This window comes from Telopea speciosissima, chromosome 2, assembly GCF_018873765.1.
Source record: "Telopea speciosissima isolate NSW1024214 ecotype Mountain lineage chromosome 2, Tspe_v1, whole genome shotgun sequence".
Classification (NCBI taxonomy): Eukaryota; Viridiplantae; Streptophyta; class Magnoliopsida; order Proteales; family Proteaceae; genus Telopea; species Telopea speciosissima.
In genome coordinates this window covers 55444236-55466957 of record NC_057917.1, presented here as the reverse complement: position 1 = coordinate 55466957, position 22722 = coordinate 55444236, and the positions used below count along the sequence as shown (strand labels likewise).

Here is a 22722-nt window from a genome sequence, read left to right as displayed (position 1 = left end):
TTCTAACAGGCTCATTGGCCCTTCCCATCTAGTCACATTATGGAGGTAAGTACTTTTGCTTTTGCAAACAACCTCTAGTTAACATAGACCTATTTGTTTAGTTCACTACATCAGCCTATGGTCTTGATTCATGTTGAATGGAAATACTTGGGTGATAAGGTCAACCATGCTCCCTAGTAGCTATGCTCTATCATTTCCTCTCAGTATTAATCAATTCCATCTTGATTATTGATACCCAACTCGTATTAAAGCATCAAAACACATTCTCATACTATCATTCTACTACAAAATAAAAGATGTCTTCACTCCCTCACCTGTTTACCTTCCAGGTTTAAGGGAGGAAGAAGAAGAAAGTAAGGAGCAAATAAACACCCATCTTTTTCACCAAATACCGGGTAATGCAAGACACAAAAGATGTACTCTCATACCACTAGAAGAACAGAGGCATGCCAAACAGTCTCAAGTATCCTCATAATATGTATAACAAGAGATGGAATATCTCCCAAAGGCAACAGCTGACAAGATTACAGCCCAACAAATATTGGCATAGCTTGATATCCATGAACATCCAGTCTAATATATTCTGTTAAGACTTTCAGAATATGTATTGAAAATATCTATTTCAACCCCCTCTGAGTTCATCCATATATGATCTCTGGAGGCTTGGAATCTTTCAATAAAAAAAAGTGCGAAAAAGATATAGGAGCAGCTCCATGTATGTTATACAACTGACCAATATGAATAGTAATATTATCTTGAACAATCTACTTGCTCCAAGAGAGAAAGAACTACTTAAGTATTAATATAAAATATGAGAATTCTCTTCACCCTTCATATAACTTCGAAAATACATTGCACGGTTTTCTTTTAAGGGAGAATGTTCTCTGTGCCGCAGCGCAGCCTGTGCCCAGGCACATGGGCAGCCTGTGCAGGGGGGTAGGGTGGTCATTGCGCCCACCCCCATGTGCTTGGGTACAGGCTGCACTGCGGCACAGAGAATAGCGTCCCTTCTTTTAAATAGTAATTGTTTCAATCACCTACGAGTATTAATATATATCTGAGTACTAGTTTTTTGTTAAAAAAAAGAGCAGAAAGATTTATACTCATCTGAGGCTACAATACCCTTATTGCCTTTCAGCCATGCATGTTGTGCTAAGAATCTAACCAAACATACTACAGAATTATTTCTGTTTTTTGGTAGAAACATATTACAGAATTATTATAACACTTAAAAGAGAAATATCTTAACTTAGTACATCCCAAGTAAATATTCATAAACAGATTGATTGATTGATTCCCAAGGCCACACCACCTCTTTCTCCTTAGCAATATAATGCCACAACTGAATTTAAGCCCATTTGCTAAACATGCCTTAATCTCATTAAGGAGCCCTCTGACTTGAGCTTCAATTTCATTTCCTGCCATAAAATAATTAATCTTGTTCTTATTAATATCAAGGCTAGTCCATCAAAAGCAAAAACTGCCACTAGAGGGGGCAATTGTGCAGCCAAAAGTTCTGGTGGCATTTTTAAGCCTTTTTATTTGTACCATTTAAGGATTGCTAATGTTAGCATCAATACCATTGTATAATCATATTCCTTTCCAAGTACTTAACAAAGTAATTGAGGCTAGATTACTAAGTTGTGCCTCCACCCCAACTTAGCTCTCAGTGCATTTGAAATTTCCTCGCAATCTGAGCATCAAGCGTTCAAATTAAGCACAAAAATGCATCTGCTTCATCTTCAAGAAGAATTATCATTGGGGAGAAAATTAAGATCACTCATTCCTGCTTAGCAATTTCATAAAGTTCACATGTTTAAGCACAAATTTGATGTAATGTAAGTTTCCTCTGTTTTTCCTTCTTGTCCAGAGGAACATGACTTGTGGTCTCCTTTGGAATATGACTAGTTGCCTCAATTAACCCCTTTGGAACAGTAGACATGCTTGAACTCAACCATAGGGTGGACAATTATCAGATGCATTTTCCATTGAAGGCTCAGATCAGTTTGAAGTATTACCATCTCCTCTGAAGCCCATTCTTTATTTGGATCTGCTTCCAAAACATTTAAAGGATCCTGAATGGGTTCACCATCTTCCTCAGTGATTAAGGGTGCCATTATAATTTTGCCACTGCCAACAATGGAGTCCATTTGTCGGCATTCTGCTTTCCACATAGCATATTAATTGTACATTTTTTTGCTTAAGGGTCAGCAAAATTATATTAAAAAGAAAACAGATATAAAACAAAATACATCAAGGCATACCCACATGAATACCCTAACTTCGGCATTGCCATCAGTAGAGAGAACCAACATCAAGACCCTATAAACTAGAGAAACCAAAATTTTGGCCTACCAAATACATCACATAAAATTTCATTTAAAATAAAAGAAGGAAAAACAATATCCGAAGATGAGGTACTGCTCTTCGCCGCTTCTTTCACCAAGAAATCAGCAATCGTTTTGCTTCCCTAAAACAGTGTTAAATCTTTCACAGAATGGTGGATAAGTAGCTTTGCAAAAATATCCAGTCTTGAAGTGCAAACCATGGAACCTGATTAAATTGAATTAGTAGTAGCACAACAAATGAATCACACTCAATCCAAAGGTTTTGGAACCCAGATACATAACCTTATAAATACCATTCAACAATCCAAAGATGATGATGCAATGGAAAAGTCACCCAAACAAGTATCGAACCAGAAATTGATTGATTCCCCACTCCCGACTACCCGCCGCTCCTTTGGGAGATAAAAGACCAAACCTTCTTTACACCAAGGAAACTTTTGTAATCATTATTTCTCTCCTTCCCCCCCCCCCGCCCCCCCCCAAGGTTTTGATGTATCATCCTTATTAGCTGTTTTGTTGCTTTGATTGGTTTCCCCCCAACCCGAGTCTTGCCTATGGGCTTCCTTTGATGTACTCTGGTCTTTTTTCTTAATTGATTTTCCATTCATCCAAGAAAACAAAAGTTCCCGAATATTAGATGTTGGTCTTTAATTCACTCATTCTGTCTATAAAGATTACAATGTGTACAGTAGCCATTTCTTTTCAAAAAGAAAGGGAAAAGAGAAAGGGAGATCCATATATAGGGATGTAAATGGATATTCGTAAATCCGTATTCGATCCGCGTTCGTATCCGTTTAAGAGAATCCGAATCCGTCCGAAATTAATCGGATACGAATATGATAATCCCCCTATCCGACCGATTATTATCCGATTCGTTTAGCAGTCCGATGATAATAAAATATCTGAAATATAACTCTATGTTTGTCTATCCTTTTAGTTACCTTATTGGATTTTGTTATCTTATTTTTATAAATTTATAAGTTAAGATAATGTGATTCTTTTTCTAGATTTGCTATTGATTTATATATATTGTTTTATGCAATGTGATACATGGAATTACATATCTATTAAAAAATCAAAAGTTAAAAACGTAAGAGAATAAAATACTAAGAAGAGTAGAAGAAAGGGTAATCACTGAACTCTCAAGTCTCAACCCTAACCCTCATCATAAAAACGGTAAATATGTCAACGGATAGTTGAAAAATCGTATTCGATCCGTATTCATATCTATTTAGGAAAACCTGTATTCAAAAAATCATTATCTGAAAATTATCCGAATCCGTCCGAAAACCGGCAGGATATTATCCGAATCCATCCGAATATAATCGGATACGAATATGGTAATGCCACTATCCGACCGAATTCGATCCGTTTACATCCCTATCCATATATATATAATCATGTCACACGGCGAGGCACCACAAGCTGTTCCACCACCTCTTCCTTGAGCCACAACAATTTCCTCATCTATGTAAAACCAGATGAAGAAGAGATCCTTGGTGCTTGGCTCCTTCATCAAGAAATCAGCAATCAGTTTGCTTCCCTAAGACAGTGTGAAATCTTCCAAGGAATAAATGATAAGTAAGCGTTGCAAAAATATCCAATCTTGAAGTGCAAACCATGGAACCTGAATACCTGATTAGATTGAATTAGTAATAATACCAGAACAACTGAATCACAGTCAATCCAAAGGCTTTGGAAGCCTCAGCCAAGCAACAATCCAAAGATGACGATGCAATGGAAAAGTCACTCAAACAATTATCAAACCATAAATTGATTGACTCCCCATTCCTGACCACCCGCAACTCCTTTTGGGAGATTAAAGACCAAACCTTCTTAACACCAAGGGAACTTTTGTATTCATTATTTCTCCATCATACCTGGCTTTTTGATGTATCATCCTTTCATTGTTGTTTCTTCTCTACCCTGTTTTTATGTATCACCCTTTGATTACCTTCTCCTCATCCCCAGTTTTTGTTGGATGTATCATCCTTCAATTGTTGTGTCTCTCCACCCCCCCACCCCACACACAGGTTTTGATGTATCACCCTTACTAGCTGTTTGTTGCATTGATCCATTCCTCCCCCCCCCCCCCTCCCCCATCCCGTCTTGCCTATGAACTTCCATCGATGTACTTTGCTCTTTTTTCTTAATTAATTTTCCATTCATCCAAGAAATCAAAAGCTCCAGAACGTCAGATTTTTAGTCTTTAATTCACTCCATTCTGTCTATACTGTGTTTGAATCTGAATATGATAACTGGTATGCATAAATATACAGATTACAATGTGTACATTAGCCATATCTTTTCAAAAAGAAAGGGAAATAAGAGAAAGGGAGGTCCATATAATCATGTCACACGGCGACAGCGGCACCAGAAAGCTGTTCCACCACCTCTTCCTTGAGCCACAGCAATTTCCTCATCTATGTAAAACCAGATGAAGAAGGGATCTTTTTTGGTGCTTGGCTCCCTCTCATCTTTTTGCCCCAGGCTTATCTGAAGTGGACTAAATGACCCAACCTTTATTCTGATACACTCAAAAATAAACGCCAATATTCTCTTCTTCCATGAAAATCTCCCTTCAAATGTTAAGCATCCAAGAGGCCCAAAGAATACTCCATTCTCAATCCTTTTTCCCTGCAAATCAAATTGACAAACTGTGATAGAGCCTTTACTACACAAAGTATGTGAGGAAAGGATTTGAAGAAAAAATTGCTTACCACTGCATCAAATCGTTGAACAGCAGTAATAGGGAAATAGGTACCACTCTTCAAACGATCCTACAAAACCCAACCTGAAAAATGTATGAGTACCCAATAAGAAAAGAAACCCTAGAAATCCAAAATCCATTAACCCACCAAGAAAGGGAAATTAGTTAATTAACAACCTTAGCAGTGAAGATAAGCATCCAGGTTCTTCCAGGTGATTCAGATCCTCCAAGCGTATTGAGAAATTCAGAAGGATCAAGCTTAGCCTTCTCCATCACAGCAAGGGCGGCGAGTACCTCCTCTGCTGCAACTTTTCTTGTCTTTGCTGCATTCTTGAGAATCTTCACACTTTCCTCAACTTCCTGCAGTTTTTCTTGGAGAAGAAGAGAGGATGTAGTTTCTTGATCCGTTTGAGCTGCTCTGGGCTTTGGTACCGAGAATCTAGAAAGGTGGATCGGAATTCGGTTAAGCTGGAAGTTTGTGGTATTAAGATGGAGAAGGCTTTGGTGAGAGAACTGTGAGGATTTGGGAAAGTTTTGAGATGTGGTGGAAAAGACCCAACTGAAGTGGGTGGTTACAGTTGATGCCATTTCACCCTCTCTGCTTCTGAGAGAAATGCGATGCCATATCCTCTTGTTTCTGAAGATTTATCTGTCCCCTCCATCAATTTATGGTAGTGGCTCCCATTACACAGGAATACAGGATGAGGTCCCACTGGAGGGTGTACTTAAAACACCAATAGCATCCATCACTAAGACTCGGGGTTTAAAACAGGAATACTTGATGGAATCTGTCGCCTTAGAATCGGCTATTTGATCTGAAAACTCATTGATTCAGGAAAATCTTAGTGAATGGCAGAAGCGGAATCAGTACTGATTCCCAATCCGATTCACCAATTTGTGAAACCGAGATACTAAAACACCATCCTATATCATATTTGTTTACAAAATCAACCATTACGTTGACGAAGAGGATTCTTTACTAATAATGGCAATAGTGTTGCTGCCTCATGATGGGATTTGTTTCAAGGGAAGCAGGTGTTTTTTGTACAGAGTGTGGCATATTTTAGCACTCCCATGTGTCTATCTCTCTCCTCCTTAAAACAAGAGGAGAGAGGAGAGAGGTGTCTTTTCACTTGAAGAGAAAGTTTTAGCGTAGGCCACACTCTCGTGCAAGGATCTTGTTCCCTATAAGAAATTAGTTTTAATGAAATCAATTTTTGGAATTTCTAGTCAATTGATGACATAGGCATATTCTTTAAAAGATGGTTTTTTACCGCTATTAGGCTATATATATTTCAAGGTTATATTCCCAAGCCCAAAAAAAAGGTAGCTTGGCCATAAGGTTGGGTCAGGGCTTGGAATTTTTGGTACTGTTTTCTTTCTCCTTTTATTTTTTCTTAAGGGAAAGTTTTCATACACAATAGTTTAAGCCGTGTATGTGAGGTTCTCTCACAAAGAGTAGGAAAAAAAATCATAAATCCCTACTCATTAATTAATGCTTTGAAACTCCCAACCTCTCACATACATAGTATGGTTTACACGACAACTTTCCCCTTTTCTTATTCGACTTGTTTTTCTTCTCTCTCCTATTTTTCCTCTTGCACTTTTTTTATTCTTTTTATTCCCAACCTAGCCCAGGCTCTACATCTCCCATCCGCCTACCTATAGTGATGGCCAATCATGGTCAGCCAGCCTGTATAGGGCTTAAGGGCAAATGAGGGTTAGATTTTTCAGGCTATGAATCGGACAAGAACTGGCGAGGACCAAGCCAAGGGGACTCAAGGATGGGCAAGGTTTTAAAAATTGGATCTTTACCAACCCAAACAACACCATCCTTACCCAAACAAAAACCAAACAACACCACCTTTATAATTCCCTGCCCATCCATTTTCTGCAATTCCTCTCATTGGTGGGGGTGGGGTGGAGTGGGGTGGGGTGGAAGAATAACCACACATCCCCTGTACAAACACTGGGTGGGGTCCACACCAAGAACACAAACACAACCCCTATTGGAGGAATTGTAGGAGATAATTTTTCTTGTTGCAACCCTACAATGAACTCCTGGATTTTTTTTATTCCTTGTAACAATTAGGGAAATGGGCTGGGCAGAGAATTGGAGGAGATAATTTTTCTGTTGCAACCCTACAATGATTTCTTGGATTTTTTTGATTCCTTTTTACAATTCCCATTTCCACCTTCATTGCTCTACCACTTTTACCTAAGGCTACCATATTTCGCTTCATATCACAAAATCGAATTTACCGTATCCATGGATTTGGATCAAAATACGAAGGGGTTGATCATTTTGGCTAATTTGAATCAACCAATCCATATAAGATATGTAGGGTTAAGCAGAATATGTAGACATTCCTCACAAAATTCAGGAGATAGAATGGAAAAGAATAGGAATCTAATGGGCACGATTCACTTAATAATTCATCTTTCCAAGTCACTTAGAAATATACAGAATTGAAAGAGTTGTTTGAGCTAGCAATTTGGTAGTCAGAAGGTAATTTCCTTGTGTTATTTTATTAGATTTGCATAATAAATCTCTCTGCTATGATCCTTTTCGTGATACTGTGTGTTTGAGAGAGAGAGAGAGAGAGAGAGAGTAATAATAGTTTAAATATGTCTAAACTTCAGATTTCATTCGAGAAATGAGGGAATCAGCAGCAGGGTCCTTACAGATTAAACGAAGTAAAAGAGAAAACACAGGACTGACTTAGTGAACCTATTATAACTGTTGAAGACCATATTAAGACACGAAGACACAGTAATGACTTAGTTAACCTATATCTTATCACTTAAATAACTATTAATGAAGACCATCATAAGACCCTGCCAAACTCTTCATCTCACTTGCCCTTCTGACTGTCATGAAGGGAATCAAAGTAACCCTTGGGATCGCTTTCGAAAACATCGCGGGATATTTGTGAAGATCCGCCAGTGCCAGGTGCAGTCATGTATCCACCGCCACCGCCTTTGCCTCCTCCTCCGCAGTTGCCGCCTCCTCCGCCCCCACCTTTGCTACCACCTCCTCCTCCGCCACCTTTGCCACCACCTCCTCCTCCGCCACCTTTGCCACCACCTCCTCCTCCGCCACCTTTGCCCATCTTTGAAAGAACGTTAATATGAAGATGAAGAAGAATATAGTTAGGAAGAAGACACTGCTTTGATAAGTCTTGATTCCTGATAGTGTGAGAATCATTGATTTGATGACTATTTATAAAGACAGGTAAACGTTGTGGCCAGCTATAACCCTGTAATCTCCATTTCTCTCACCCTCCTCCCACCACCACCACCACCACCACCACCACCACCCCTTCCCAAGAAAAAAAAAAACACGGAAGCCTAAGGGGTTTGCATGAACTCCAATGCTGCTGACCTTATTCCAACAACCTCAAGATGGAGTGGCTAAGAAGTAATTAGGACTTGGTGGTATTAATGTATTTATTATTATTGGCTTTGGGAAGCAGTTGTTGTTATTGATAGAGAGGAATGACCATATTTCATATTTAGTTCCCATGAACTTGACTTCCTTTTCTTCCTATGTTCATCTGCGGGCACGTAATTCAAGGAACACAACCCATCATAGACATTGAGGGGGGATCTAAGAAGAAGATGAACAGGATGGATAGTGGAGATATTCTGTTTAATAATGCACTTAATTAATTAATATTACTACGTACGTTGTACCATTTTAAGAGACCATATTAGCCATTAAATGGATTCAAGACCCTATACATTCCCCCACTCAACTGATCAATTAATACTTAGTTTCTTATTCCGTTTGAGCTGATCTGGGCTTTGTTTGGTACCGAGAATCTAGAAAGTTAAGCTGGAAGTTAAGTTTGTAGTATTAAGATGGAGAAGGCTTAATTTGGTGAGAGAACCTGAAGGATTTGGGAACGTATTGAGAGAAATGGGATGCCATATCCTCTTGTTTCTGGAGAGATTTATGTGTCCGGCCTCTCCATCAATTTATGGTAGTGGCTCCCATTACAAAGGATGAGGTCCCACTGGAGGGTGCTTAACATCCATCTCTAAACCTCAGGGTTCAAAACAGGAATAGGTGATGGAATCGGTCGCAAGGACCTTAAAATCGTCTATTTTATCGGAAAACTCATCATCCAGGATAATCTTGGCTTCACTATTTCGGTCCTGAATGGCAGTAAGGGTGTCAATTTGAAACCAAAAATCGTATACCAAAATCGAAACCGATTGCATAAAATCATATCAAACCAAAAACGAAACAGTATGATGCAAGAAAATAGTATTGACCTTGGTACCATATGTTACGCTGTCGGTTTTTAATTCAATACCGTTGATATGTACTGAAACCGTATTGTATTCTGGGTAAACTTGTAAAATTTAAAAAAAAAAAACCTAAAGCCTAACGGTTAAATCTCTAAACCTAATTCCTTTCAATCATTTGACCTTTCCCAGTTTCCCTTTCCCCTTCCTCGCGGTGCCCAATTCCCAAAGCGGTAGAGCCCCCTCTAGTCCTCGGCTGAGCAGTGAGCACTGGATTTTTGCGGAAATTTCTCTAAGAAATTTATCATCCATTAGTGAGCATCGGATTTGATCGATGGACTAATGGGTTATTTTTCCATTTTGTGATTTTTATTTCTTCTTTAATTTCGGTTTTTTATGTGCAATTTCTATATCTTCTTCTTTTAGAACTTCTTTTTTCCTGACAACGTCAATATCCCTTTGCCCCTTCTTTTAGGTGGCTTTTGATCTACGGAGCATGATATACGATTTTTGAATTCTACACCTATATTCTTTGAAATGGTTATTAATATTTTTCGCCTTTTTGAATGCAGATGGGTAGCTTCACTTGATCGAACTCTTGAAGCAAGCAGTAGTTTAGTGTCAACCAGAGAGAGAGAGAGAGAGAGAGAGAGAGAGAGCGCGTCAAACAGGCATTTGGGAAAAACACGGTTTGTACCATTTTTAAAAACCGTATTCCATACCGTTTTTGTACCATTTTTATATCATACCAAATCGTTACGGTATCAGTATTGAAAATGTGTCTTATAAATGGTATTGTACGATATCGGTATCTGGTCCCTGTTTTCTATACCATACCGAAACAGTATTGATTGACATCCTTAAATGGTAGAAACAGGATTAGTCCCGGCTGATTCTAATATGAATCGATTGATTCCCAATCCGGAAGTAAGAGGATTCTTTACTAATAATAGGCCTAATGGCCATGGAGTTGCGGGGATGTTTTTTTGGATGAATAAAAATTATATTTAAAGAAACACAAAGAAACGTACTTTCCCCCAAAGAGGAGAAAGAAAACGAAAAAGAAAATTCTAAGTATCGGTAATGTGTCAGGAGATATGTACCAATTTTTCTAGTCACCGATATCAATATCGAGTTGATATCATATCGGTAGCACGGTACAGACAAGGGGTAAAATGGTCAAAAAAACTTATTTTTTAAAGAAAATTCAAGGGTAATTTTATCCGATACAACCGATCAGATTGATACCGTATCAATATTGTATCGGTTTTTCGTATTATCGATACCCGTTTTGATGCCGTGCACTAAAACCATGGATGAAAAATCACTTTTTGGAATTTTTTAGGCTTGGACTGACATACCATGACTCAAAGGGCATGCCAGGGCTTGGAATTTTTGGCAGTGTCTTCTTATTCCTCTTCTAGCTCTTTTTTCTTATTTGTCTTCTTTTTCTTCTTCTCATAATTTTTCCTCTTGCTCCTTCTTCCCTCCAACCTAGGCCAGGCCCTACAACTCCCTTCCGCCTAACCATGGTGAGGGTCAACCATGGTCAACACAGCCTGCATCGGCCTTGAGGACAGATCAGAGTTCTACTTTTTAAGGCCATGAGTTGAGCCGACAAAGCCAAGGGAACTCAAGGATGGGCTGGGTTTTAGAAAACCCTATCTGTTGCAACCCTACCATGAGCTCCCAAAATTTATTTATTTTTGTTCCTTCCAATAATACCCATTTCAACCTTTATTGTTTCTGCCACTTTCCCTAAGGCTATCATATTTCATTCACTTCATATCACAGATTAAAAAACTCAAAAATCGAATGTGTCAAATCCATGGATTTGGACCAGAATAAGACATATAGGAATATGCATGAGTAAGCATAAGCAGAATATGGATAAATTCCTAACAGATTTGGAGTAGAATGGAAGGAATCGGATTCTACTGGACACGATTCACTTTAATGATTCCTCTTTCTAAAAGTCCCTGAGACATATAAAGAGTTGAATGAGCTTTTTGAGCCAGCAATTTGGTACAGTCATAGAAGTTAATTTCCTTGTGTTATTTTATAATGTATCTAGGAAGATGGCTAGCATTTCTCTAAATAAATAAACCAAAAATTACATGTCATGATTTAAAAATGCATTAGTATTCAAAAAAATGAAACATGACATATCAAATGATCATACAGAGCAAGAAAGTTAGCATGTATTTTCTTGGAATTGTTTTTAGGGATGTAAATGAATAGTTAAAATCTGTTTTCGTATGTGTCCGTATCCGTTTAGCACTATCCGAATCCGTCCGAAAGCTAAACGGATACGGAAATGAATAGGTTATAGCTATCCAAAAAAAGCTATATTTATATGTAAACGGATAAAATATTTGATCCGCATCCATGTCCGTATCCGTTTAGCACTATCCAAATCCGTCCCAAAGCTAATTAGATGCGAATGCGGATATAGCACCATCTCAGCTGAATCTGACCTGTTTACATCCTTAATTGTTTTGTATTTTTTGAATTAAAATGACTAAATGTCTTAAATGCCCTAAAAAGGGGGAAAAACAAAACAAAAAAAATTAAATGAGCATGAAATCAGAGATGGATTAAGTTTGAAATGTTAGAAATCAGAGATGGATTTTTAATTGTAAATGACCAAAATACCCTTTTCAATAGCAAAATAGTAAAATTCATTTTTCTGAATCTTTAAGTCATTATTTTTCAAACCAGAACTCAGATCAGTGAATGACGTTGTACTCTTTCATATCCACCCAAAATCCGAGCTCATTTCAGGTTTTGAAACCCATATTTGAGAAAATGACTAAATTTCCCTTGGGGGCAAAAAGGTCGTTACAGAAAATATTTGGACCCCGAATTTGTTAGAAAACATCAAAGACAGTGTGGGCCATATCATATAATTTTACCAGAATTTTATGAGCTATTAAAGAAATTTTAAAAAAGGATTTAAGGTAAAACACACAATCTAAAGTACATGCACAAAGAAAAATATGAAATAAATATAAAAATAAACAAGGGAAATAAGGAAATTACCTTCGATACGTGGGAAGGTCTCGGTTCAGTGGGTGCACATCTGGTTTACCGAAATCCATTTCTGGGGCCGACTCAAACGATGGCACTCCAAATGGCAGTGTATGTAATAAAGGGTATTTGAGGAATTTTATAAAATCATATGGAAGGGGTATGAAAGAGGTAAGAGGTTCATAAGAAAGGGAAGAAGAAGACTGTTGGGGAGAATTTTTTTCGCATAAAAAAGCCAACTCCCTCCTTGGCCTTCAACCAAGGAAGGTTATGTTGCCCAAAAAAGCTGAAAAATCCAGATTTTAGGCCAAAATTGGGCTTCAAAGGTCATGGGTTAACCCCCATGATTCGCGGGCTGGGTAAATCAGGCTGTATGGGCCTGGTATGGACCCCAGCTGTCCACGTGCAGTGCATGTGCTGGCCACGCTGTGTGGGGTACAACCAAGTTTGCTTGTGTGCGCCCCAGCATTGTGCACACCTAGCCTCGAGGTGGAGATGTCGACACCTGGCAAGCGCAACATCCAACGGTTGAGCCAACCTTTACTTAGAGTTTCCTCCCCATTAAAAGCTTATAGTTGTAATTTAGAAGCAGATTCCATCCCCAATTGCTACTTTCAAGGAATAGGGGCGGTAACGGGGGCAAGGAGACGCGTTGAAGGTTATGGAATACTAAAACCACCTGTTGATCCAGAATGAGCCGAACAGATAGCTCCAAGACAAAGGAAAGAAAACGGGGAACGCTAGGCATATAGGTCGAGGACAATAGTTGATTGATGTTTGTCCATTTCAATCTGAATCCAGTTAGAGCAAACACAAAGAGAAGGTGTAACGCGAGGATCGTAGAATCGACCGACATACACAACTTCTGGAGTAATGTTGTTTTATCGAATTCAGATATGATATTAGTTTTTAAAACTCTGTCAAATATTACCCATTCTTGTCCTCTCTTGTCCCTTGGTGAATGGGATCCCATTCACGTGGATGGGTTCGGTAAAGAGAAGGTGATTTTCCATTATTTGAAATAGTTTTTCTTAGTTTAAATACTTACCAAATCCCGCAGTGGGGGCCGGGGAGCCTTGTGTACTAAGTATGCCTATTTTTTAAAATAATATTACTTAGCCTTCGTCCAAACTGTCGCATTGCACATTTTTTAAACACTAGAATAACTTTAAACTCTAGATTAAGCATCTACCAAACACTTTTAAACACTAGATTTTATCCAAAATAAATAAATAAATAAATTTAAACTCAAAATAAATTTAAACTCTAGATTGGGCATCTGCTGAACTTGACACTTTTACAATTCGATCGACTCCTCTATTTTGGCCTGCCCCTACTGCTGATCCAACTTTTAAACACTAGACTAGATTTTACGAAAGAAAAAAAATTTAAACACTAGATTGGTCGTATCCCCCTTCAAATTATTCAACGTAAGAGTCATATTCTTATCCAAAGAGTCAACTAGATTGGCCGTATTCCCCTTCACCTTATCCAACTTAAGAGTCATATTCTTGCTCCAAAGAAACACTAGATTGGCCGTAAACCCCTTCAACGTATTCAACTTAAGAGTCATATTCTTGCTCCAAAGAGTCAACTAGATTGGCCGTATCCCCCTTCAACTTATCCAACTTAAGAGTCATATTCTTGCTCCAAAGAGTCAACTAGATTGGCCGTATCCCCCTTCAACTTATCCAACTTAAGAGTCATATTCTTGCTCCAAAGAAACACTAGATTGCCCGTATCCCCCTTCAACTTATTCAACTTATGTGTCATATTCTTGCTCCAAAGCCACCATTCTTGGGATCCAGATCTTCTAGACAGCTCATACATAGACACAGTAAGACGTGCAATTGCCTTCTTCGAATAGATTATTTTCGTTTCCAACTCTTTTGTCACTTAGGTCAGGCAATATTGGACTCCCTCTTCGCCCTTGTGGTCGTCTCCTTCTCAAACTTCGTCAGCATCTCAGCCAGTTTTGTTGTTTCCTCCTCCATAGTCGCCAACTTAGCCATTAGACTCGCCGTCTCCGTCTCCGTCTTCGCCACCTCTGCCAAATCCAAATTTGGAGTCTCCGCAACCGACTTTGAAGCTTCCAACGCCGACTTTACAGCCTCAGCAACCGCCGTCCTCACCGCCTCAGAAACTGCATTATCCGTCTTCATCATATGAAAGTTAAACTCAATCTGATTCGACCTTAACGACACATCTACTGTTTCCGCTGGGGTTTTTGGTGCTTCCAATGCTGGTTTTGCAGCCTCTGCTGTGGAAGTTGAAGAAGGCATCTTCTCAAAAAACGATAATTTGAAGATGAATCCCCGATGTTGTATACGGAAGTTTCTATTCAGAGATGACTCTCTCTCTCTCTCTCTCTCTCTCTCTCTCTCTCTCTCTCAATAGGATTGCATCACCTCTATATATAATTGATGATGATTGATATACAGAGTTATACAAAGGGAAGAAGAACTCTATCGTGAGCAACAAGCTATAGAGGTTTAGATAAAGTGGAACATTATCACATGTGAACTAGGAGGATAGAATCTGGTAGCTATTTTGGTGGAGCTTAATCTTCAACCGTTGATCTTGATAGAATTTGGTATGCAATGAACTTTTATCTGAAGATAAATGATAAGGGTTGTTGAGATGTTGCGCTGGAGATCAAGAAGGCAGCCTTGGATAAGGATAAGACCCTTCACAAGATAATAGGATAGTGATCGGTTCATAAAGTGATTGCCGCTTTATTTATTTATAAAGACGAGTTGAATCTTTTATCCACTACAAAAAACTAATTCCTAGCTAGCATTCTCATATTTGATCTTCTTCCTTGAAAATTAAAGGTAATTGTTAATGCGATATTATTCTCTTTAAATTGTGATTCCTCAATAATAGAGGAATATATATATACAGATTACAACAGATTGAAATATACAGAAAATAGATAAATAAAGAATATATAAAATATTGAAATTACATATTTACAGTGATTGAAGATTTGAAGGTGAGACTTCCATTCTGAAATGGAATACATATCGTATGTGATCATAGTTTTCCAACTATGGTAAAGTACCTTCACATTGCATGTAATAACAGTTGCCTAAAATTGAAGATTGAGTCGTACATGAAATGTACAACCGAATTGAAGGAGAGAATCATGTCTGTCAATACCAAAAAATTCAGGAAGGATAATAATGGGTTTGGAAGCAGTTATTCTTGATAGAGGAAATGTCGTCGATAGTAATTATATTTGGCTCCCATGACTTCGACGTTTCACTTTCTTCTTCTTTCCATCTTATCGTTGAATGGATTCAAAACTCTAAACATATGAATACTCACGGTAGGGTATCACAAACATTTTTATTAATCCTAATCCTATGGAGAATAACTTATATCATTGAGGGATGGGGGAAGTGTCTAGGGATGCAACAAGGTCAAGTTCGGCTCAGGATTTTTAAAACCCCTAGTCGAATCCTGAATCCCTTTAGCTGGACCAAGGCTCAGCTTGGCCCTAACACAGTCTAACCCTAACCCATCCTCAGGGTTGGGCTAGGTTGACACTAATTGGCCTTGACCATGGGGAGGGGGAAGAAGAAGAAGATACGATCAGGCTCATCCAGGGCCCCAATCCTAACTCGACCCAAAAATTCTCAACCTTGACCCGCCCTTAGGGCCAAAGTATCTCAGCCTAGACCTTGTTCGGGCTCAAATCAGTCCAAGGCACGCTCGAGCTAACAGGTCAAATATGCACCCTTAGAAGTGACTACTTTTTGACTAGACGGATTTGATTATTCTTTTGGTAACTAATTATTTTAGGGATAAAGAATGCTACCTGGATGCGTGCAATGCGTAAAAGGTGAAAATTCCTAGGGGACATAGGGGTCATTCCATGTGCCCCTGTGCGTAGGTGTAAGAGTAGCGCAGCGCACTTGTCTAGACACAGCTAAATGCAAAATGTTCGGTGCACCCTTGGTGCGTCGATCATTTTGCGCGCAGCTTTGTCTGGGAGTAGCAGGTACACACCGCGTTGCATGACTGGTTAGCGTTCCTTTTCCCATATTAAAAATAAAAAAAACATAAGCTAGAGTTAGACGGCAGTTGGATGGAGAGGACATGGTGAATATATTTGTATCTCTCAAAGTCTAATTCAATTGAATATCCTCTCATATCTTGGCATGCATCTTTCATGTCTGTCTATTTGCACTGGTATCACGTGCATAGTCCTGATTTTAAAATTAAGTTATTTTACTATGTATCAAGTTATGTTTGAGGGCATTCTAGCCTATCTGTCCACAAAAATGGAACACAACTGAATTGTCATGTGGCAGATGGATGGGTGGTTAATGAAACCATTCTTAAGTGTGTTACGCAGGAACAAAGCTCATTAAATAAAAAGAAATTTTATTTCAAATTCCACAACTTATATGCTACTATGGCCGAATTTTATATGATTTTTATTTCAATTTTGGACTGAGTTCATGAAATAGTCAAAAAATAAATTTTCAGTAAAAAAAAGTTGAAATTGTCTTAGTTGTAGTAATATGAAATATTTTAAGAATAAAAAAAAATCCATTTGGTAATTCAATTTATGAAAATAGGTTCTCTATATTCTTTGGGAAGGGTGATGGTGGTGGGACGTGGTGGCATGGAAGTGGTGGCAATGATGGCGGTGACATGATGGTGGTCAGCCCACTAGCAGAAGAAGAAGGATAGTGTTTTATTTCTTACAAGAAATTACTACTTTGCCCATCAAATTAATCATGTATGTGCTCATTAAAGAGCAAGAGTGCAATCAAATGAAATAGAAATTCTGTAACAACTCAGTTATTTCAGAATTTCTATGCGACTTGATTTCTATTTCAATGAATAAAATGTAAAAATCAAACCAAATAATTTTTTAAACTAGAAATCATACTAAAAGTTAATCCAACTTTTCCTCCTTTTTATTTCAAATTCCATCATTTTATACGATGAAATGGCATGAATCACTTTTCTTTTAATTAGTTAATGATGGTTTAATTGGGTGTCTCGAGCCAAACAAGTACAAATGTATTTAAATAAGGAATCTATTACATTTTACGTGCATTTCAGGGCTTTATATATATTTGAAGCTGAAGGAATCTCTAATTACTACATTCCAAATTTATTAGTACCTTATTAGGAGGAAGATTCTTAGTGATAAATTTCAAAGTTTGTCATTTTTTATAGTCTATATTAGCTAAAACTCCAGAATCAATGGCAGAAACACACAAATTATACCAATTCAGAAAAATCCTAATTTTTCTTCATTGAGTAGTTGGCTTTCTTTTTATCACATGACTAAGGCTCTAACATTACATGGCTTTTTGGTTAATTGGGTTACTAATTTCTTTCTCATGGCTACTGTGATTTATGTTTATAATGGAGTCCACCTGACATGCTAAATCTGGATGAAGAAACTGTTAATTTTTTCCATGTCTCTAATTTTTGTTTGAAAGACTTGTTACACCACCTCATCAAATTGCAATTGGTGAGGTACTGGAGTGGAGAGATGCACAAAGTCTAAAGCGTGGCAATATGCTGAAGGAAATAAAATAATTTTTTTTTTTGTTTAGAAAGAAAGCTTATACAATATTATTATTATTATTATTATTAAGGGGTAGGGGGAAGGTAACATCCAGGAGGCTCGAACTTCAAACTTCCTGGTAATGAAAAATGTTGGTTTCAATATGAACTGGACAAGTAGCAAGGGTAAAATAATTATAAAAGGTATAGATGGACAGGTGTCACATTTTTAAGGGGGACCTTACAGATCTTGAACTGGAGAGGAGAAAAATCCCTATTTAATTAGGGGTGTCGAAACTTAGTCCAAATTGATAAAATTGAGCAATACCAATCGAAAAACCAAGACCAAACAGAACCGAATTGATACTTATTGGACTGATTTAATATTGTGGTATGATGAGACTGGTTGAAAACCGATACTTATTGGACTAGTTTTAGACTAAAGTTATGAATAAATGAATGGGTAATTTACACATACCATCCCTGAGTTATGTCGAAAGGCTAAGAATACCTCCTAGTTTTGGAAAATTCTGCATACCACCCTGAGGGTCACGAATGTTAACACATACACCCATTCTTTCAATTTATGAATAACAGTATTAAAATCAAGTGACAAAAATGCCCCTTCAAGAAAAAATAAAAAACCTGCAACTCATCTTCCCCAAATTGTTTAAAGTTTGAAAAAGGGGAAGATGAGTTGTTGGCATGTATCGTGTTCTTCTTGAAAGATCAGACTTTATTCATAGACTTTATTCATAAATGGATTGAAGCAGCAATCCTCAGATGCGATGCAATGTTAAAAGTGGTTGATCTGGTTTTGTTTGCTGAGCTACACTCACATGGCTCTCTCTCTCTCTCTCTCTCTCTCTCTGTGTATATATATATATATATATATATATATATATATTTTGCAGATAAAATTCAGATTTTTAATCGTCCTCTTCTGTGTTCCTGCAATTTCTCTCACTTTAAGTCAAATGCAGAGGTGTAATTACCTGAGCCAGAATCTTAGAAGTGCAAACTGCGTTCCCTTTGCGAGAATTGCCACGATCGGAGGGAAATGCCAAAACCACTAACCCTTGTTTCATCTAAGTAAATTAAACATATATAGAGAACTTCGATTATCCAAAAACTTACTGGTTTATGGAATATGAGAAAGTACCGGTGACTCGATCGATAATGATCCTCTCATATTTCACAAATTACCCTAATGAGTTCAGACTTCTTCTTTTACTGTCTTTTTGTTCTGCTCTTGAATTTGAACTCAAAATCTGCCGGCCAAAGTTGTTTCTATTTTCTGATTGAAGATTCGAAGGTCCATATCTGTTTGCAGCCCGACCCACCTGGTTCTGGTTTGGGTGGGCCAGACACAGACCAAGAGTGGGCCACCGTCGTTGGGCCGTGGCTGAGATCGAGGAGGAATACAGAGTCTGGACCCCTGACGGTTTGGAAGGGGGTGGCCCACGTGGCAGAGACCCAGGAGGCACCAGACGCAGGTCTGCGTCTCGTAAGGAACGAGGGTGATGGCAACGTTGGTGAGACCTACCACTGCTGCAACAGTTGGAGTAAGAGCAGGGTTGGTGACTTGCGTGGCAGCGCCTGGTTGGAGCTTGGGAAGCATAAGCCGAAGAGGGTGGCCTTGGAGGGAACGGTTACACAGAGTGATAACTGCCAAGGCTTATCTTATATAAGGAGGAAGGCTTATCCGTGGGAGGGGGGACAAACACCTGACAACCAACACACCTCTTTATATCGTTTACTTCATTTGTTTATTGCCTTTCTTTATTGGTGCTTGTTATCAATTGAGATCGAAGGGAGGTACGGCCACATACTAGGAGCCACAAGAGTGAGTCCGCAGAGCCCACACTTGTATCTGGTATTCCGTTTCTGTCTCATTATTGTTTGTGTTTCTAATTGCTGTGATTATTCCAAAATTTGTGGCATTGCAGGCTGTAGTCCGTAATTGTTGGCTTAACCCAAAAGACCTTAGAGCTACTCAGGCAGGAGGGAGACCTACCAGCCTGGTAAGGAATCAAATTAGGCTGGTTTCGGCCTTGTTTGAACCTGCGCAAGGGTTCTGGCACGCCTGCGTTATTCGCACTACGAGTGTAACCTCGCGTGTAAGTGCTTGGGAGTTTTATCACCAACACTTTTTGGCACGCCCGGTGGGACCCTCATAAGCCAACGACTACCATGGTCAAACAAAAGAGAGGGTCAGGATGTCTTCGCATCCAAAAGGAAAACATGGTGGATGAAGAAATGGAGAATCCTACGGCGGATGAGTTTGCAGACCAAGCGGAGGACGAACCATGCGGTTCACATGGGGCAGCAATGCCAGCCATGACTCAGCGCATCAGCTGGCGATTATGGTGCATGACGCTGTAGACCCCCTTGCAGGCAGTATACAGCAGCTTGTGGACACCTTCAGACCCATTTCCGATGAGTTGCGTCACATGATGGTCACGGTCGACAAGTCCATGGCCAGCCAACAAAATCAGTTGGAAGAGTTCTGTGAAACCCTTGTTGCCTTGAGACAGCAGGCCACATTAGGGGCAAGGCCGAACACCACGGCCATACCATCTGATGGGGCTGCCGAGGGGACCGAAGGTAGAGGACTTGAGGCAGATTGAATAGGTTTGCCGGCTCCGCCCGCATATGGTGGTAGTTCGAGCCAAAACCCCATTGTTGGGGACCGGCCTAGGGTCAGTCTCCCAGCGATGACTTTCACCAATCCTTTGTATCAGGCCGCCCCGCCCAACGTCCCTAACCCCATTGGGAGCTATGTGGACAATAGCCCCCCCCCCCACAGGCCATGCGCCTATGGCGGCTGTCCCAGTGGCACTATAGTGGTTAGCTGCCACAAGCACTGCCCAGTCAGGGGGCATCAGACCTAACCCTGGAGCCAACAACAAGGCCGCCTCGGGGGCAAACGTTGTTCCCTTAGGAGGATATCCCCCTCCAGGATGAGGTTATGCGACCACCGGAGTGTCCGGGTACAGACCTGTTGGGGCGCACACCAGGGAAGGTGCGCCTGGACTAGAACCAAGGCCAGAGCCATTCCTAAATGCTCAGCCCGGCCCGGCCTACAACGGTAACCCATGGCCGCCTGACGTGGCGGGGTACCTTGCTACTCCAGGGGCACCATTGGTAATAGACCGAGGAGAGCTGACCAGGATCATTCAGGACAGCATTAACCCTTTCTATAGGATGACCCCACGTCCTACTTACAGGAAGCCTTACCCTGAGTACTTTGATGTGGTGGACCTCGGAAGGAACCCTAAGATTCCAGAATTCACCAAGTTCTCAGGTGAGGATAAGGTATCCACCATTGAACACATTGCCCACTTTATAGTCCAATGTGGTAATTTGGACGGACTGGAAGCAGCCAAGCTTAGGTTGTTCCCCAACTCCCTTACAGGGTTGACCTTCACTTGGTACTTCAATCTACCCGCCAACTCGAACCAAAGTTGGCAGGAGATGGAGGAGCTCTTTCACACTCAGTTCTACCGGACTGAGCCTGAGATCACCATAGGGGACCTGGCCAAACTGACCCAAGAATCAGGTGAGGCCGTCGATGGGTTTATTACCCGGTTCAAGACGGCCAAGTACAAATGCCTATCCACCTTGCCCGAAACCGAATATGCAAGGATGGCCTTGGGAGGGCTCAGTTTTGAGCTTCGGAAAAGGTTTGCTGGTTAGTATTTTGCTGACCTCGGTCAGTTGGTTCTACAAACCGCGCCCTATGAACAGCTCCTAAAGGAGGAGGGTCAGCGGAAAGCGGCCTCTATTGGAACGTATTACAAAGACGCGGCTAGTCATACATTCCCGCTGCTAGGAAACAGTGAGCAGAAACAGGTCGACTACATAGAGCTTGATGTAGACGCTGTGGAAATCGCAGAAGGAAAATCCTATGTATGTAAAGCTCTGGTCAGGCCGAATGATCAGGCCAGGCAGGCTGAGCCACCTAAGACTGCTCCTCAAAGGACCTTTGATTCGAAGGTAACGTACTCCTTCGACATTTCAAAGGCCGAATTGATCTTTGATCAGCTGCTCAAGGACAAGCAGATCAAGTTGCTACCTGGCCACTAGATACCGCCCAGTCACAAACTAAAAGACCAAAAATACTGTAAGTGGCACAACACCAGCACCCATGCTACTACTAACTGTGTGGTTTTGCGTAATGCCTTACAGAAAGCGATCACAGCGGGGCAATTGCAATTCCCTGGAAAGGAAAAAGGGGTCATGATGGTTGATGAAGACCCTTTCCCAATCAACATGGTCAGCGTCGACTTTTCAAGGATGGTCGGGCTGAGGGAGGGTGTAGTGCCGACCGTAAGGGGTCATCCACCTAGGCCAAACCCAGCGGCGCGGTCGTCAGAATCCTGTTTGAACCCATGAGCCACTCCATTCAGCACCCAAGCCAATAGCGATCAAGCATCTAATAGTCTGGGGGACGCAACGGGCGAAACGGTATAGGCGCTCCTGGCCCCACCTGAGCGACCCAGGGCACCTGTCATGGGCCAGTCCAGCAACATACCAGCCAAATCTGAAGAGTAGGTCAAGGTCCAGAAAGGGTGAAGGAGGGACAAACTGCCCACGGGGAACCCCCGTTACGAGTTTAGTCTGCGAGGAGAAGCGCGCGGCTCAAAGACGGCACCAGTAAGCCCAGATCAACGAAGGCCGTGCCAGAGGTTCCCCTCAAGGCCAAGGCGAAAGAAGCACAAGCTCCAGGGAGCAGCACCAAGCGGTTGAAGTGGGATCAGGAGCAAAAGACCTAGACACTACTGAGGGAGGAGAAGCAGCTCTGGAACCAGAGGTATCAGATTACAAGACCGAGGACAGCGA

General features: G+C 40.3%; 2 protein-coding genes across 2 annotated transcripts; one reads left to right on the top strand and one right to left on the bottom strand.

Moving 5' to 3' along the window:
• Positions 1-4591: 4591 nt before the first annotated feature.
• LOC122650157 lies at positions 4592-5700 on the bottom strand. Its single transcript, XM_043843476.1, has 3 exons — positions 5236-5700; positions 5069-5128; positions 4592-4985 (listed from the first exon to the last, which is right to left on the bottom strand). The coding sequence occupies exons 1-3, from the start codon at positions 5644-5646 to the stop codon at positions 4698-4700; spliced, it is 759 nt and encodes a 252-aa protein (XP_043699411.1). The 5' UTR covers positions 5647-5700; the 3' UTR covers positions 4592-4697.
• Positions 5701-21084: 15384 nt separating this feature from the next.
• Positions 21085-21966, top strand: LOC122650885. Its single transcript, XM_043844250.1, has 2 exons — positions 21085-21571; positions 21713-21966. The coding sequence occupies exons 1-2, from the start codon at positions 21085-21087 to the stop codon at positions 21964-21966; spliced, it is 741 nt and encodes a 246-aa protein (XP_043700185.1).
• Positions 21967-22722: the final 756 nt, after the last annotated feature.